General features: G+C 40.7%; 1 protein-coding gene across 8 annotated transcripts in view; it reads right to left on the minus strand.

Annotated features, from left to right (window-relative positions):
- The window catches only part of MTAP (methylthioadenosine phosphorylase), a 141,981-nt gene that overhangs the window by 96,237 nt on the left and 27,600 nt on the right, over positions 1-18,144 (minus strand). For all 8 annotated transcript variants that reach the window (XR_010113760.1, XR_010113759.1, XR_010113757.1 and 5 more), the window contains exon 5: positions 10,140-10,242. Coding sequence is in view for 2 of the 8 variants with exons in the window: in XM_055294080.2 (XP_055150055.2) it covers positions 10,140-10,242 (103 nt within the window). In the remaining 6 variants the exon portion in view is untranslated. The remainder of the gene's footprint in view (positions 1-10,139; positions 10,243-18,144) is intronic.

The raw sequence follows: 18,144 nt of genomic DNA on the forward strand, positions 1-18,144 counted from the left end.
ACCTCACCTCTAGGGGCCTGCTGGGACTTAAGTCCAGTTATAGGTCTAGAAGCAAATGGGGATCTTAGGGGTGGCTCCTGAGAAGAATCAACATTATCTTGCCTGGCAACTGCCTCAGGGGAGGCCATCACTGTTGCCTCAGGCGGCACAGGGTTTATCTCCTCAGACAAAGGTGAAAAGGCTGATGGCAGCATAGGTCAGGGAGGAGATGTTGCCACTTCTGGGGATGGGAAAGCTGTTCCTTCTGGAAAATAAGATTCATCAGAGTTTTCAAACTCAGTGTCCCCAGCTTCATCAGGGTCCTCCCACACATCCCAGTTCCAAGTTGCAGGGTCCCATTCCTTTTCAATCAATGCTCTCACTTTAACAGTAGACACCTGGCGAGGCTGTGCATGTACCTTTCATTGCAGGTCAGCCACTCACATGATAAGAGCTTGTGTCTGTTTTTCCACAATTTCAGCTCTTTCTCTACAGGAGATAAAACTCTCATTCAGAGCAATCTTAGCAGATTTGAGGCTCAGTATCTGCTTCTGGAGCTGGGAGACAGAATCCCTGAGTTCATTATTTTCTTTCATCACTTTGTCCACTGAACTTAGGAGCAACCAACCAGCTTCATTATGTTCCCTGGTTCTCCATATATGGTCAAAAGTATTATGTACAGAGTCACTAAGGGTGATTCCACATATGGTCAAAGGTATTATGTAGAGTCCTTGCCTCGCACGAGTGATGAATCAGGAGTCTCAAATATATTTATTTTGCATAACTCTAAACAGTTCATGCCAAGGACTATTGGTGTTCTCCATATTATTAGAAGTAGAGTCCTGAGCATCTTTGGGTCTAATCGTATTAAGCAGGCAACTCCAGAAACCTCATACCAATAAAAGAACTCCATCCTTAATATTCGGTTCCTCTACAACCACTCCTGGTACCAAAATCTGTATTAGTCAGGGTTCTCTAGAGGGACAGAACTAATGGGACAGATAGATAAAGGGGAGTTTATTATTAACTCACATTATCACAAGGTCCCACAATAGGCCATCTACAGGCTGAGGAGCAAGGAGAGCCACTCAGAGTTCCAAAAATGAAGAACTTGCAGTCTGATGTTCGAGGGCAGGAAGTATCCAGCACGGGAGAAAGATGTAGGCTAGGCTAGGCCAGTCTCTCTTTTCACATTTTTCTGCCTGCTTATGTTGTAGCTATGCTGGCAGCTGATTAGACTGTGCCCATCCACATTAAGTGTTGGTCTGCCTTTCCCAGCCCACTGACTCGATGTTAATCTCCTTTGGCAACACCCTCACAGAGACATCCAGGATCAGTACTCTGTATCCTTCAATCCAATCAAGCTGACACTCAGTATTAACCATCACACCCATGCTGTATATATACCACATTTTCTTCATTCACTCATTGGTCAATGGGCATTTAGGTTGGTTCCACAGTTTTTACAATTGCAAGTTGTGCTGCTACAAACATGCGTGTGGAAGTGTCTTTTTCGTATAATGACTTATTTTCCTCTGGGTAGACGCACAGGAGTGGGATTGCTGGATCACATGGTAGTTCTACTTTTAGTTCTGTAAGGAATCTCTATATCGCTTTCCACTGTACTAGTTTACATTCACATCAGCAGTGTAAAAGTGTTCCCTTTACACCACATCTACACCAACATCTATTATTTTTTGATTTTTAAATTACGACCATTCTTGCAGGAGTAAGGTGGTATCGCATTGTGGTTTTAATTTGCATTTCCTGGATTAGTGATTTTGAGCATTTTTTCATATGTTTGTTAGCCACGTGTTTTGAAAATTGTCTATTCATGTACTTAGTGACTTTTTAATTTTTTTTTTCTTGCTGATTTGTTTCAGTTCCCTGTAGATTCTGGATATTGGTCCTCTATTGAATGCATAGTTTGCAAATATTTTCTCCCTTTCTGTGGGTGGTCAGTTTATTCCACTGATTATTATTTTTTGTTGTTGTGCTGAAGCATTTTAGATTAATTAAGTTGCATCTATTTGTCTTAGTTTTTGTTGCATTTGCTTTTGGGTTGTTGATCATGAACTCTTTGCCTAAGCCAAGGCCTAGATAGGTTTTTCCGATGTTATCTTCTAGAACTTTTATGGTTTCAGGTCTTAAGATTTAAGTCTTTGATGCATCTTGAATTGATTTTTATATAAGATGAGAGATGAAGATCCAGTTTCATTCTTCTACATCTGGCTTGCCAATTATCCTGCATCATTTGTTAAATAGGGTGTCCTTTCCCCAGTGTATGTTTTTGTTTTGCTTTTTCAAAGATCAGTTGGCTGTCAATATTTGGCTTTATTTCTGGATACTCTATTCTGTTCCACTGGTCTACATGCCTACTTTTATACCAGTACCATGCTGTTTTGATAACTATAGCCTTGTAGTATAGTTTGATGTCAGGTAATGTGATACCTCCAGATTGTTATTTTTGCTTAGTCTTGCTTTGGCTATATGGGCTCTTTTTTGGTCTCTCATAAATTTTAGGATTTTTTTTTTTTTTATTTCTGTGAAGAATGATGGTGGTACTCTGAAGGAAACTGCATCGAATCTGTGGATTGCTTTTGGCAGTATGGTCATTCTTACAATATTAATTCTACCCATCCATGAGCATGGTATGTTTCCATTTTTTTTTATTATCTATAATTTCTTTCAGCAGTGTTGTGTAGTTTTCCTTGTAGAGATCTTTCATGTCCTTGGTTAGGCATTTTACTTTTTCCTTCCTGCAACTGTTGTAAAGTAGGTTGAGTTCTTGATTTGATTCTCAGCTTGGTTGCTGTTGGTGTATAAAAGTGCTATTGATTTGAGTATATTGATTTTGTATCTTGAAACTTTGCTGAATTCATTTATCTAGGAGCTTTTTGGATGAGTCTTTAGGGTTTTCTAGGTATATGATCATTGGTGAACAGCAACAGTTTGACTTCCTCTTTACTGATTTTTTATCCTTTATTTCTTTCTCTTGTCTGATTGCTCTGGCTAGGACTTCCTGTACTATGATGAACAGAAGTAGCGAAAGTGGGAATCTTGTCTTGTTTCAGTTCTCACAGAGAATGCTTTCAACTTTTCCCTGTTCAATATAACATTGGCTGTGGGTTTGTCATAGATGGCTTTTTTTTTTTTTTTTTTTTTTTTGAGATGCAGTCTCGCTCTGTCGCCCAGGCTGGAGTGCAGTGGCGTGATCTCGGCTCACTGCAAGCTCCACCTCCCGGGTTCATGCCATTCTCCTGCCTCGGCCTCCCGAGTAGCTGGGACTACAGGCACCCATCACCATGCCCGGCTAATTTTTTGTGTTTTTGGTAGAGATGGGGTTTCACAGTGTTAGCCAGGATGGTCTTGATCTCCTGACCTTGTGATTTGCCCACCTTGGCCTCCCAAAGTGCTGGGATTACAGGTGTGAGCCACCGTGCCCAGCCCATAGATGGCTTTTATTACCTTGAGGTATGTCCCTTCTATGCCAATTTTGCTGAGGGATTTAATTATAACTAGATGCAGGATTGTGTCAAATGCTCTTTCTGCATCTATTGAGATGATCACATGATTTTTGTTTTAAATTCTGTTTATGTGATGTATCACATTTATTGACTTGCTTATGTTAAACCATCCCTTCATCGCTGGTATGAAACCCACTTGATCATGGTGTATTATCTTTTTCATATGCTGTTGGATTTGGTTAGCTAGTAATTTGTTGAGGATTTTTGCATCTATGTACATCAGGGATATTGGTCTGTAGTTGTCTTTTTTTGTTATGTTCTTTTCTGATTTTGTAATTGGGGGATACTGGCTTCACAGAATGAATTAGGAAAGATTCCTGCTTTCTCTGTCTTTTGGAATAGTTTCAGTAAGATTGGTACCAGTTCTTTGAATGTCTGATAGAATTCAGCTGTGAATCCCTCTGGTCTTGGATGTTTTCTTTGTTGGCAATTTTTAAAAATTAGTGTTTCAATCTTCCTACTTGTTATTGGTCTGTTCAGGGTTTCCATTTCTTCCTGATTTAATTGGGGAAGGTTGTATATTTCTAAGAATTCACTCATCTCCCCTAGATTTTCTAGTTTGTGTGCATAAAGGTGTTCATAGTAGCCTTGAATAGTCTTTTGTATTCTGTGGTATTGGTTGTAATATCTCCTGTTTCATTTCTCATTGAGCTTATTTGGATCTTGTCTCTTCTTGTTTAAATTCACTAATGGTCTATCAATTTTAAATTTTCAAATATTTTTGTTTCATTTCTCTTTTGTATTTTTTTGTTTCAATTTCATTTAGCTCTGCTCTGATCTCTGCTGTTTCTTTTCTTCTGCTAGGTTTGGGTTTGCTTTGTTCTTATTTTTCTAGTTCCTTGAAGTGTGACCTCAGATTGTTGATTTGTCCTCCTTCAGACTTTTTGATGTAGGAATTTAATGCTATGAACTTTCCCATTAGCACCACGTTTTCTGTATCCCAGAGGTTTTGATAAGTTGTGTCACTGTAATCACTCAGCTCAAAGAATATTTTAATTTCCAACTTGACTTTACTGTTGACCTAAAGATCATTCAGGAGCAGATTATTTAATTTCCAAGTATTTGAGGATTCCTCTTGGAGTTAATTTCCAATTTTGTTCCACTGTGATCTGAGAGAGTACTTGATATAATTTTGATTTTCAAATTTGTTTAGACGTGTTTTGTGGCATATGTTCTATTTTGGAGAATGTTCCATGTGCTGATGAAAAGAATGTATATTCTGCAGTTGTTGGGTAGAATGTTCCATACATATCTGTTAAGTCCATTTGTTCTAGGTTATAGTTTAAGTCCATTGTTTCCTTGTTGACTTTCTGTCTTGATGACCTGTCTAGTGCCGTCAGTGGAGTACTTAAGTCCCCCACTATTACTGTGTTACCATCTATGTCATTTTTTAGGTCTATTAGTAATTGTTTGATATATTTGGGAACTCAAGTGTTAAGTGCATATATATTTAGAACTGTGATACTGTCCTGTTGGACTACTCCTTTTATATAATGTCCCTCTTTGCTTTAACTGTTGTTGCTTTAAAGTCTGTTTTTTTCTGATATAAAACTAGCTCCTCCTACTTGCTTTTGTCTTCCATTTGCATGGAATATCTTTTTCCACCCTTTTACCTTAAGTTTATGTGAGTTCATGTGTGCTAAGTGATTCTCTTGAAGACTGCAGATACTTAGTTGGTAGATTTTTATCCATTCTGACATTGCGTATCTTTTCTTAAGTGGAGCATTTAGGTCATTTACATTCGACATCAGTATTGGGATGTGAGGTACTGTTCTATTCATCATGCTAGTTTTTGCCTAAAGACATTGTTCTTTCACCATTGTATTATTGTTTTATAGGTCTTGTGAGATTTATGCTTTAATGAGGTTCTATTTTGGTGTATTTTGAGGTTTTGTTTCAAGATTTAGAACTCCTTTAAGCATTTCTTGTAGTGCTGGCTCAATAGTGGCAAATTCTCTCAGCATTTGTTTATCTGAAAAAGACTATCTCTCCTTCAGTTATGAAGCTTAGTTTTACTGGATACAAAATTCTTGGCTGAGAATAATTTTGTTTCAAGAGGTTAAAAATGGGACTCCAATCCCTTCTGGCTTTTGGCTTGTAAGATTTCTGCTGAGAAGTCCGCTATTAATCTGACAGGTTTTCCTTTATACGTTATCTGATGTTTTTGTCTCACAGCTCTTAAGATTCTTTCATCTTGACTTTAGATAGTCTGATAAATATGTGCCTAGCTGATCATCTTTTTGCAATAAATTTCCCCGGTGTTCTTTGAGCTTCTTGTACTTGGATATCTAGATCTTTAGCAAGGCCAGCGAAGTTTTCCTCAAATAAGTTTTCCAAACTTTCAGATTTCTCTTCTTCTGCAGGAACATCAATTATTTTTAGGTTTGGCCATTTAACATAAACCCAAATTTCTTTTAAAATTCTTTTTCTTTGTGTGATTCGGTTAATTCAAGAACCTTGTCTTCAAGCTCTGAAGTTCTTTCTTTCACTTGTTCTATTGAAGCTTTCCACTGCATTTTGTATTTCTCTAAGTGTGTCTTTCATTTCCTGAAGCTGTGATTTATTTTTTCTTTATGATATTTCTCTGGAGAAGTTTTCATCCACATCCTGTAATGTTTTTAAAAATTTCTTTATGCTGGTTTTCACCTTTCTCTGCTATTTCCTTGAGTAGCTTAATAACCAATCTTCTGAATTCCTTATCTGGCAATTCAGAGATTTCTTCTTGGTTTGGATCCATTGCTAGGGAGCTGGTGTGATCTTTTGGGGGTGTTACAGAACCCCATTTTGTCATATTACCAGAATTGCTTTTCTGGTTCCTTGTCATTTTGGTAGACTATTTTAGTGGAGACGTTGAAACTCAAGGCCTCCTGTTCAGATTTTCTTGTCTCATGGGGTGATCCCTTGATGTGGTGCTCTCCCCTCTCCCCTGGGGATGGGGCTTCCTGAGAGCTGGACTGCAGTGACTGTTATTGCTCTTCTGGGTCTAGCCACCCATTGAGGCCACCAGGCTCTGGGCTGGTGCTGGGGGATGTCTGCAATGAGTACTGCGATGTGATCCATCTTCAGGTCTCCAAGCTGTGGCTACTAGCACCTGCTCTGGTAGATGTGGCAGGGAAGTGAAGTAAACTCTGCAAGTCATTGGTTGTAGGTATGTTTAATGTGCTGGCTCTCTTGAATGCTGCTTATGCTAGCAGTGAAGTTGTCATGTGGACACATTCAGGATCTCTGGTTAGCCAGGATGTTGCAGGCAGTGAAATTAGGTGTTGTCTTTTCCGTCCTGGGATCAGGGTTATTGTTTTATGAGTTGCTGTAATGGCCTGAGCTGACTGGCCTCCAGCCAGGAGGTGGCACTTTCAAGAGAGCACCAGCTGCAGAAGTAGTAGGGGGCTCTAAGCTTGCCCTAAGATGCCCAAGGTAACTATTTTGGTTTCTCAGGCAATAGGCAGGGCAATAAAGCTCCAGAGTTTCTATGTTTTGTGTTTGGCTAGCAAGGTGGGTAGAGAAATACCATCAGGTGGGGGCAGGGTTAGGTGGTTCTGGGCTCAGACTCTTCTTGGGCAGGGCTTGCTGCAGCCACTGTGGGAAATTGGGGGGTGGGGGTGGTTTGTCAGGTCACTGGGTTTATGTTCCAGAGGAGATCTTGACTGCTTCTGCTGTATCATAAACTTCACCAGGGTAGTGGGGGATAGCCAGCAGCAAGAGGCCTCATCCAGCTACTAGGCAGTTGGTGAGGCTAGTCTCACTCCTGCAGTGCCCTGCTCAGACCTTGCCCCAGGCTGTGAGCTACCCCATTGGGAAAGCAAGCATGGCCTTTGGACCTCACCCCTTCCCATCTGCCCATCCATCAGCAGCAGCTCCTGTACTCACTTGTATCTGCTGTGGCTCCCACTAGTCCCTTGGACTCTGCCTGAGAAAATCTGTGCCCAGCTGAAACCACTACCAATTTCATTTGAGAGCTTCCTTCGCCCTGCCATCACTCTCCAATTCTACTGGCTGCCTTTCCTGAGGGCCACTGTGAGATATAGTCAGGACTGGCTTCCCTGGACTCAAGCTGGAGACTGGGAGTACATCCAAAGCACTTCCTGTTGCTACTTCTACTTTCATATTTCACGTAACCCCCTAAATCCGTTTCATCTCTAGGTAAGGTTAAATTCTTCCTCCATGATCTGGATTTTTAGATTTCCCCAGTGGGGATGTGTATTCAGAGGTAGGGTTCTCCCTGACTCACGCTTTGGGAACTCAGTTTTTTGCCTGTTTTGCAGAATTTGCAGTGGTGTGCCGCTTCTTTCAAAGGGATCTTTGAATTCTTTTGGTTTTCCCGGTAAGTTCCTACAGTGGTTCTTGGAACAAAAGATCATAGTGTCTCTATATGCTATTCTGTCCATCCTTGTGGAAGCTGCATGTTAGCCCTGTCTTTTCTTTTCTTTTTTTTTGACATGGAGTCTCTGTCACCCAGGCTGGAGTGCAGTGGCACGATCTTGGCTCACTGCAACCTCTGCCTCCCGGGTTCAAGTGATTCTTCCGCCTCAGCCTCCCAAGTAGCTGGGACTACAGGTACCTGCCACGAAGTCTGGCTAATTTTTCGTATTTTTAGTAGAAACAGGGTTTCACCATGTTAGCCAGGATGTTCTTGATCTCCTGACCTCATGATACGTCTGCCCTGGCCTCCCAAAGTGCTGGGATTACAGGCATGAGCCACCGTGGCAGCCAGCCCTGTCTCTTATCTGCCATCTTCCCCATTTCCTGTTACCCGCTTTTTTTGTTAACTTTCCAAAAATATTTTATTTGCATATATATTTACATACTTCTTTGTATATATACATACTTTAACATAAATGGTAGAATATGGTACAACCACTGAGTATCTTGCTTGCCACTTGACAATTCATCATGACAGTCCTATTCCATCAGTACATGAAAGATCACGTGGATGTTAAAAGTGAAAATTACCAAGTGGCAGCACTATTTACTTTTCATGTTTTTGGATAATATTTAAAAATTTCTTTCTGAATGCTTATTTTGCCATTTTCTTAAATTGCCTTTCCCAGTATTCTCTCAGTCTTTACGTAGGGTCCTTTAGCTGAATTAATTTGGCTTCATGGGAGGCTAACTTGGATTACTGGAAATTATCACTGCAGACCCAAATTTACATGTGCTCTATACAGCTCCATTGTGCTTCCCCCACCTACCTCTACTCCTAGTTCCCCAAGTCACTGTATTTTGCCTGAGAACTGACCTCAGATTCACACCAGCATGCATATTCTCTCCTTAGACTATTTCTTCTGAAGCTGCCCCATTTTGAAGTGGACAAGAATTTTATCCATACTTCATTTCCTCCAGGATAGCAAATTTATTATGTGGACACATCTGTGCTTCAGAGGAAGACTAGCAGCATTCTGATACATTCTGTGGATAACTATCCAGAAACATGCTATACATACATATACAAACTTCGCCTGCCACTTTTTTTTTTAAACAAGTAAAAAACGTACTTTCCTAGAAGTCAGAGAAAATCAATGTGCAGTGGTATCTCTGAAATGGCTTCCCTCAGTACTCGGTTTTAGATTCCAAATTGTTGTTTGAGACTAGAAATATTTCTCCCATCCCTGTGTCCTCAGTTTAGGTGCCCTTGCTGTTAACTATAAGGAAATGCGTTTTCTGCGATTATGTAGGATAAAACATAAATGCTAAAAGAAATCATCTACTCTCTATATGCAGGTGTTAACATTATCTGAATGACTAACATGTTTAGGTATTTCTATTCTCTAAGTTAACTTATAAGGGAGATTTTACGAAGCAGTTAATCTCTAACAATATTTCTGGTCTTTTGAGTTGCACCTGACTTTCAAACCTGGGTTATAAGAGAAGTAGCACATGTGGACCAAGCCATAGCCCCCTTAGTCATGGTAGCCATTTTTGTTCTTAGGGAACTAGAACTGTGATTCCACACCTTATACCATCACTGGCCCTTGTGGGGCTGTCCCCATTGTTCTGTGATTTGGCTATAATGGTAGACAGAAGGCTGGGTAGTAATTAACACAGGTCAAAGGCAACAGCTGCCAATCTGACCATTTTTAGAAGATCGATAATAGTAATTTAATTCATAAAAGCAGTTACCAGCCACTGGATGTTCCATAACTGACAGGCATGGTTCAGAGACTTCATTAAGTATTAACTCTCTTATGCCTCACACAGTCTTATAAGGTACATGCTATAATTATCTTCATTTTAGAAGTAAGATAACTGAAACCCACAGATGTCAAATAATTTGTCCTCTTGGACACAGCTACTTTGTTGAAGAGCAGAGATTTGATCCTAAGTAACCTGGCTCCAGACTGCATACTCTTGAGTAATGTGATATTCTATGTTAAATCATTTTATCTAGATAGCAAAATCAAAACTTATTAAAAAGGTAGGTTGCAACTTTGAGTGGTTCAGCTTAAAATGACTGAGAGTAACAGAGGAACAGGAAATTATTAGCAACAGGAAATAACTCTTCATAAAACCTTGCATAATATAAAGCAAACTTGAGTGAGGGTATGGGGCCACTTGCTCTGCCAATTAACCAAATGCCAGATGCCACCCCAAGCCCATATGATTTATTCTAGTACACCTTCCAGAAAGACTACACACCTCTCTCGTTTTGGGGCAAAACGGCTCAGCCATTGGAATATGGCACACTCCTCTGGCACAAGAATGACTTCCATCATAGAAGGACTGAGGTCTCATAGTGGTCCTACAAAATAAAGCAAAAAAGGTTTTTGTTTGTTTTATTTTAAGGCCATCTTTCCATCCTCCAAGGGCTGGTGAGTCAACTTTATCTAGGTCAATATTTTGGTCTTCACTCCAGACTCAATTCCTCTGGATAAGCTAAAGACAATTGTTTATAAAAGTTTCAGGGTGGTATTCAGCTTTTTTGGCTCTGGGCTGGCAGCAACACACCGCACAGCAAGAATTAAAGCGTCTGTGGTCTGGCAGCCGTGACGGGGTAACCACTTTGGATTGCAGGTGCAACTCAACTGTGGGCTCAGAAAGGCCAGGTAAAACACTTAAGAAGTCAATACGAAAATGTTTCATCATCACAGATGTGGAAAATCATATACTTAACACCATATACACGTCACCCAGATTCAACAATTTCTTAAATTTTGTCCAACTTGCTTCCTCTATTAGCTTTTTCACAGACACAAATCCCAGGCTTTGACTCAGAGCACATGCAAATTTCCCCAATGTCTTAAAAAAATTTGTTTTTAAACAGTTGTTTTTTTAAGTTTAAAACCCTGAAACTTTGTTAGTTTCAGGGTCCAAACGAGGTAATTACCTTGTATTTAATTCCCATGTCTCTAAGAGTAATTCCTGCCTGTAACCCCAACTATATTTTTTCATGCCAGTGACCCACTGAAATAAAGAGCCACTTGTCTTGCTCCATATTTAGGAATCTTTGTTTGCTGCCTCATTTAGATTGTTCTTTTTCCCAGCCGTAATTAATTCTAAAGTGTCTTAGTTCAAGTCTTCTGACAAAACAGTTTTGAATCCATAAGAGAGGCTATAATTAATCTAGCACCAAGTCACCTGGAAATTTCTTGTCAGAAGTTTTCAGAACAAGCCACTTTCTCTGTGCATTCAATTATTCTAAATTTGAACTGATGAGTAACACAGGGAGGAGGGGACAGGATGGGACAGATGGGTCAAGGGAAGCCAACAGGGGCAGGTAGATAACATGACGTCCTCTTCCAGGGGTGGGAGGCAGCACTGAGAAATAGTTTCACTGGTTCCGTTTACACAGCTGGCAAGTCTACTGGCCAAAATTAACCTGTTACTTCTAGTCCATCACACACTAAACAGTGGCATTAGCTGGCACCAAGGCCACCTTACTCAGAAATAAGGCCTCAGTGCTCTGGAGGAATGAAAACCCCATCAGAGCTCCTCCCAACCCACTGTCATATGCGCTTTAGGGGAAATGCTAAGTTAACCCCAAAGCAATTCCAGATGGAGTTGAAGAACAGGTCAAATGACTGTTTCAGCCTGTATAAACAGAGGCTTTTCTCTTTTTGAAAGATTAACCAATAAAACAGTGCTACGTACTCAACTTCAGCTCTGGCTTTGTTTCAGCCTTTGATGAGTCAAGCATTAGCAACATCCCACTTATAACTATGATATGAAAACAGGGCCACAAAAGCCCCCAGTGGCTATACTCCAACTGACTTCCACACCATAACACCCGCATCTCATCTACCTCTGCCCATCTCCTGTCTATCCCCACCCATTTGCCTTGGAACCCCCACCTTTGTTTTGAACTTTTTAACCTTAAGAATAACATGTATTTATGTTAAGCTTCATGCAATGTTAATATGCACCTGATAATTATTAACTACAGTCTTAATTTCCTCTCATGCATTTTTCTTTCTCAACAAAGCTCCCTAACTACTAGCTATGTGGACTTAAACCAAATTGCCATATCTTTTTGATTTTTCATTTTCCAATCATAAAACATAGTATTCATCCACCTATTTACAAGGATGTTAGGAAGATTAAGTCAACCAAGATGTCCAGATAACCCATAGCAGCTCACAAGTGTGGGTCTGGGCTAGAGACAGAATTGGAGTCAGCACCAGATGGGGCCTCACAACACTCAACTCTGTAAGATGCAAGCAAAGAGGGTAGCCCTGGGGAAGAAGCAAGGCCTTAAAACCATTTTTGGGCTATACTATCAAGATACTAGAAGGGAAGGTGCAGATGAGAAACACCTCTTATAGTTTGCCCAGCTATTTGTAGTTTTCTGCGTCATCAGCTTAACTGTCAATACATTCAGTATTGAAACATTTAATGATCTAAACTTAAATTCCTATAAACAGCAACACACCTGCACAGCATAACAGGATGTGTCACTGTTAATGCTGAATGAAATTCTGACCAAGAGCAATGGGGTTTACAATCACAGCTGAGGGCAGTGGATGATGCCCCCAAAAGAAATTCTAGAATGAAATGTGTGTAATTTTAATAGCACCAGTCCTCCTTCTGAAGGTCTCTATCAGATAACTCAGAAGTTTTATAACTTAGCAAGAAGCCTGGAATAAACCTGCCGATCACACCCCACAAAGTAGGGACTGTTGCCCAATTAAGCCTGCCTGTTCACTTCCAAGTTCTAGCCAAAACAGCTCTTCCATATTAAGAATCATATTTCTCCCTCATGCTGAATTTTCTGAGTGACATGGAGAAAACACAGGAAATATAGTTTTGTCCCTGGATTTGAATGAATTTTTGTGTAGTCTTGGGCAAATTACTCAGCTTCTTCAAGTTCTTTCTTCATGAGGTATTAGCAACATCCCTACTGCTATGGTCTGAAGTTTTGCATCCTCTCAAAATTCCTATGCTGAAATCCAAACTCACAAGATGTGATGGTATTAGGAGATGGAGCCTTTTGGAGGTGATTAGGCAGATCTCTCATGATTGGGATCAGACCCCTTATAAAACAGACCCCAGTCAGCTAGGTCGCCCTTCTACCACCATGTAAGGACACAATGAGAAGGTGCTATCTGTGAGAAAGTGGGTCCTCACCAGACACCAAATCTGCAGGCAGCTTTTCTTGGACTTCCCAGCCTCCAGGACTGTGAGAAATTTCTGTTGCTTAGAAGCTACCCAGTCTATGGTATTCCATTATATCAACCTGAACAGACTAAGACACACATGTACACCCTTGCTTAAATATAAAAACAAGGCTGCAAAAACCTCCAGTGGCTACCTCCCAATAGACCATGATGCAATAACATCTCCATTTTAGATTTCAAATAATGATGTCCACATGCTAACCCTTAGAACCTATGAATATATTGCTTTAGATGGCAAAGGGGAACTAAGAGAGCAAATGGAATTAAGGGTGCTAACAAACTGACTTTAAAATAGAAAGGTTATTCTGGATTAACTAGGTGTGCAGCATGTCTTCACAAGAGTCCTCACATGTGGAAGACGGAGGCAGGAGAGTCAATGTCAGCATGGTAAGAGGTGAGGACTCCACTGCCATTGCTGGCTCTGAAGATGGATGAGGGCCATAAGCCAAAGAATGTGAGTGACAAAAGGCAGGGAAAGGGATTCTACCCTAAGCCTCCAGAAAGGAACGCAGCCGTGCTGACAATTTTTCTAGTTTCAGTGAGACCCACGATACACTCCTAACTTACGGAACTAAAAGATAAGGTCTGCTTCTTACTCTTGCTTTAACCAGTAAAGCCCTCTAGCTAGGCAAGGGGACTAATTTTTATCTCCCCATTAGCTTGGGATCCGACTGGAAAACACAGATTTCAGGGACTGACTTATCTACTGGCTTTACCACTCACTAGCTGTGTGCCTCTGGGAAAGTCACTCTGTCTCTCTGCACCTCAGTTATATCGGTTTCCTTAAACGGGAGTAATCCCACTTACCTTAAAACGTCCCCGTGAAAACTGAATGAGACAACATGAAGCAAGTGCTTGGCACTTGTCACTATCATTTATGGAAAATATGCTTCTAAACATTTCTTCTGCCAATCCCAAAGTATGACATATTGATGGGCCTCAAATCAAGGGTATCCAACAAAATTGCTTAAGGTTGTCAAGCAGGAATATGTGATAAGAAAAGCTAGTAGACAAATAAAAAAAAACTGCCTATGGAAAAGTAAAGGAGACAAAATGATGTGTGCTGGCAAGAAAAATGAGTTCAAGAGAGTGAAAGAGAGAACACTGGCACTTTCAAAGAGAGGGAGAAAAGCCTAGAAACAGACTGACTGGTAGGTTGTTTCTTGAATCAAGACTCTTACATTGGCTTGAAGATAGCCATTAGTTAATACGTTTCCTTTGAGGAAATGGGGTGTTGCAAACAAGCTGAGGGCAAACACCCATCCCCCGGCAGAAGCAAACACAATCATCGACCTCTGAGGACGTTTCAGAATATGGTCTGTATCCACAACAAGCCCCAGCATGCAGAATCGTGAGTCAATTAATTTACTGGCAGAGCAGAATAACGGCTGCTCATAAGGAGGATGGTTTAGCAGAAGTGAATCTACCTATCATTTAAAATATATCCCAAGAATCAAACAGCAGTGTGAATAGGCAGTTACGAGAAAAAATTCTGACAGAAACATCAGACTAAGAAGTGGAACAATTCTGTCTTAATAACCAGAAGGAAGTGAGGTTCACACATGTAATCCCAGAACTTTAGGAGGCCAAGGTGGGTGGAACCCTTGAGTTTAGATGTTCAAGACCAGCCCAGGCAACACAGTGAAACCCTGTCTCTATAAAAACATACAAAAAATTAGCTGGGTGTGGTGTCACACACTTGTAGTCCCAGCTACTTGGGGGGCTGAGGTGGCAAGATCACCTGAGCCTGGGAGGTCAAGGCTGCAGTGAGCTGTGGCGCCACTGTACTCCAGCTTGGGCGAACAGAGCGAGATCTTGTCTCAAAAAAGGAGAAGTGAAAACTTATGAATTTGGACCAATATCACTAAGATCCTCCCACTGTTGTGATATCAAGAGTGCCCCTGAGAGCTTATGGTGGCATAAAAAAGGAGGAAAACCAATGGATGTTTATATCCCAGTCAAGCAAGGCTGCTCAATAAACAGGTACCATAGTTTTCCCTTATTTTCTATTATATTTCATGAGATCATGCTAAACAGTAGCACAAAAATAAAAATCCTCGCTCTACACAGGTGGTGACAACAATCTCTTTGGGCCTCAGTTTTCTCACCTTTTGTAAAAGGGAAGGATAAGGTAGATAGAAGATGTCTTCTAGAGCTGTGATAATAAGCAGTGTCAGAAACATAGTAAGGGCCTAAGTTTCCTCAACTATAAACTGGAATAATGACTGCTGTATGCCATAAGTGGGATGAACTGATTGTGACACCTAACAGGAACTCAAAAATTGGTAGTGTAGGATTTTTAATAAAAGGATGTATGATGGGAAGTTAATAACACAACTAGGTTATGGAACAGAACGTAAGAATGAACCTCATCCAGGGGAATAGTGGACACCACTTCAAGGACAGCTACAGACAAAAGGATGACAAAGAATGGGGACGCAAGTAACTGGGGAAAGGGAAGGTGAAGGAAGGTGATGAGTTTATGCTTATGTTTCTGTCTTCTCTATAAAGGTGGAGGTGACATTCTCAGCTAAAGAGTGAGGGAAATGAGTAAGAAGCGGTAAGAACAGTAAGGGTTAAAAATAGCTGTTGACAGGAATGAGAGAAAGAGCTAAACAAAGGCTTCTTCTGTAACTCTTTACCATAAAACACTTTCTAGTCATCAAGAGGCAGAAAGAGAATGATCAAATACTTGACATCAGAGCATACTCCCAAACTCAGGGCCCAGAGCTTTATGCTATGACATAAAGTTCTAGGGGAAGCCCAAGGCAGGGCTGGTCTCTGGGAGAAGGAAACAGACTGACATAACTGATCCCTCAGCACTGTGTTTACAGCGGGACTTTCCTGATGAGTAAGAATGCGTGACAAAAGCAAAGTCGAACCTCTCCCAGTTCTAAGAAAATAAGTTGAAGAAATAATCTGAAGAGGGGAGGATACCAGAATTTTTAGGAATCAATTCAACACCCTCATTTAGCAGACGAGGACACTAAGTGACAAAGGAATTTCATGGCACAGCCAGGAAAGAATTCTGGATGTCCTCACTTCTAAGCTGGGATTCTTTCACTGCATTCTTTGAGAAGGCAGAACCCAAACACAGGCCTTAGGCACAATAGGCCAATATGTTATTAGCCACATTTTACAGAAACTGCTTAGCACCGGGAATCACACTCTGCTTCCTTTAATATTCAGTTTTTGGTCATATTTTTCTCATTGTAAAAAAAAAAAAAAAATCAGTATCTGCAAAACATTCCTGATAAAGAAGACTATTAAAAAAGAAATCTCATCCTTCTCCTTACTGATATGTTTGCAAGTTTCACCTTGAGATATTTCTGACAGTGATAGCAGTTGAGCAAGTCCTACTCATCTGATCCATTTTTAAAAAATATGTAGCTGGGTGCAGTGGCTCATGCCTATAATCCCAGCATTTTGGGGAGGCCAAAGCAGGAAGATTGCTTGAGGCCAGGAGTTTGAAACCAGCCTGGGCAACATAGTGAGACCCCATCTCCTTAAAAAAGAAAAAAAATTACCAAGCACAGTGGCAAATTCCTGTAATCCTAGCTACTAGAGGGGCTGAGGTGTGTGGATTGCTTAAGCCCAGGAGGTAGAGGCTGCAGTGAGCCGCGATCAGGCCACTGCACTCTACCCCGGGCAACAGAGAAAGAGCCTATCTAAAAAAGCAACAAAAAAATACAATGTGGGCATCTTTTCAAATAGTTTATAGATCTAGTTGTTTTTCTTAGATTTGCATAATACATATGGCGTACTGATTTCCTACAATCATCAGGATTAATGGTAAAGAGAAAGAAGAGCAAGTGTAGAAATTGCTGGAATCCCCTGTCCATGTATCTTTAATGGCATGGACAGTTAGTAGTTACGGGTGAAAGAAAGACCATATAATCAGTTCTCCCATACATACAAATGAATGTGTAAAGGTATCTAACAAGAACTGGGCTAGAAAATGGAGGGCCCATGTACCACAAGCACAGGAGGAGACAACAAAATGCCTCATGACTTGAATAAAGCAGCTGGCAGGGAAACAGTCTTGCTTTGCTCCAATGGCAAAAATCTCATTAAAAACCAATCCTGTGCACCACTTTATAATGCATCATCGAAGGCAAGCTTTAGAAGTCTGGTGGGTGTGGGAGGCATGAAAGAGTCATGCCTTTCTTCTCCATGGCTGATGAATAAAAATTAAGCAAAGGCCCAGTGATGCATAGTCATGCTTCTACATTTCTCTAAGTCTCATTTACTTTGACTCTTTTATGAGGTCTTTTTTCCCCTATTAATAGAACATCTTGCTTCAGTTTCCCCTAAGTGACTCAGTGAGAGCCAGGTGTGCATACATACAAGGGTGTGTACCACAGGAGAGAAGTTCCAAAATTATGAATCTGGGAGTACATATCTTATGAGAGCCTTTTAATGTATAAATAGCCTGATGACTTTCTTTTAGGACAGACCAAAGGTCAAATACTTTCCCCAGTTCAGACTGTTTAATCGCCGCAAAGAAGTGGAACAAATCCCACTCCTAACCATCTTTTACTCTCAGTGGCCAAATGACTTGTGGCTCTAACAATGGGGACCTTGTACAAGTTAAAAGAAATGGATTAATCAAACACAATCCAGTAGGCGGCATAGGCACTGAAGAAACCTACTGCAGACAAGCCTCCTAGACAAAGTTCTTGGTATAGATTCTGATTTTCCTATTTTTAATTTTTGGTTTGGGAAGAACACTGCACACAGAGCCCAGGGCCTATGGCAAGGAAGCATCAGGAAACTCGTCCCTGTGCAACAAAAATGGGAAAATGAAAAATATAACACATTCTTTTGGAATTTAAGTTCTAGACCACGATATATGTTGCTTTCTATGGATGCTCTACTCACAAATGAAAGATGATTATTTTCACTTTAATTGCTATGGAATTTACTTGAATGAGAAAGACACGAAGACTGACCGCACACACCCAAACATACTTGAACCCACTGCACTCTCTACCTCTTTTTCCAGAGCAGTCACACCCAGGGCTCCCCTT

This window comes from Symphalangus syndactylus, chromosome 9 (assembly GCF_028878055.3).
Source record: "Symphalangus syndactylus isolate Jambi chromosome 9, NHGRI_mSymSyn1-v2.1_pri, whole genome shotgun sequence".
NCBI classification, from domain to species: Eukaryota; Metazoa; Chordata; class Mammalia; order Primates; family Hylobatidae; genus Symphalangus; species Symphalangus syndactylus.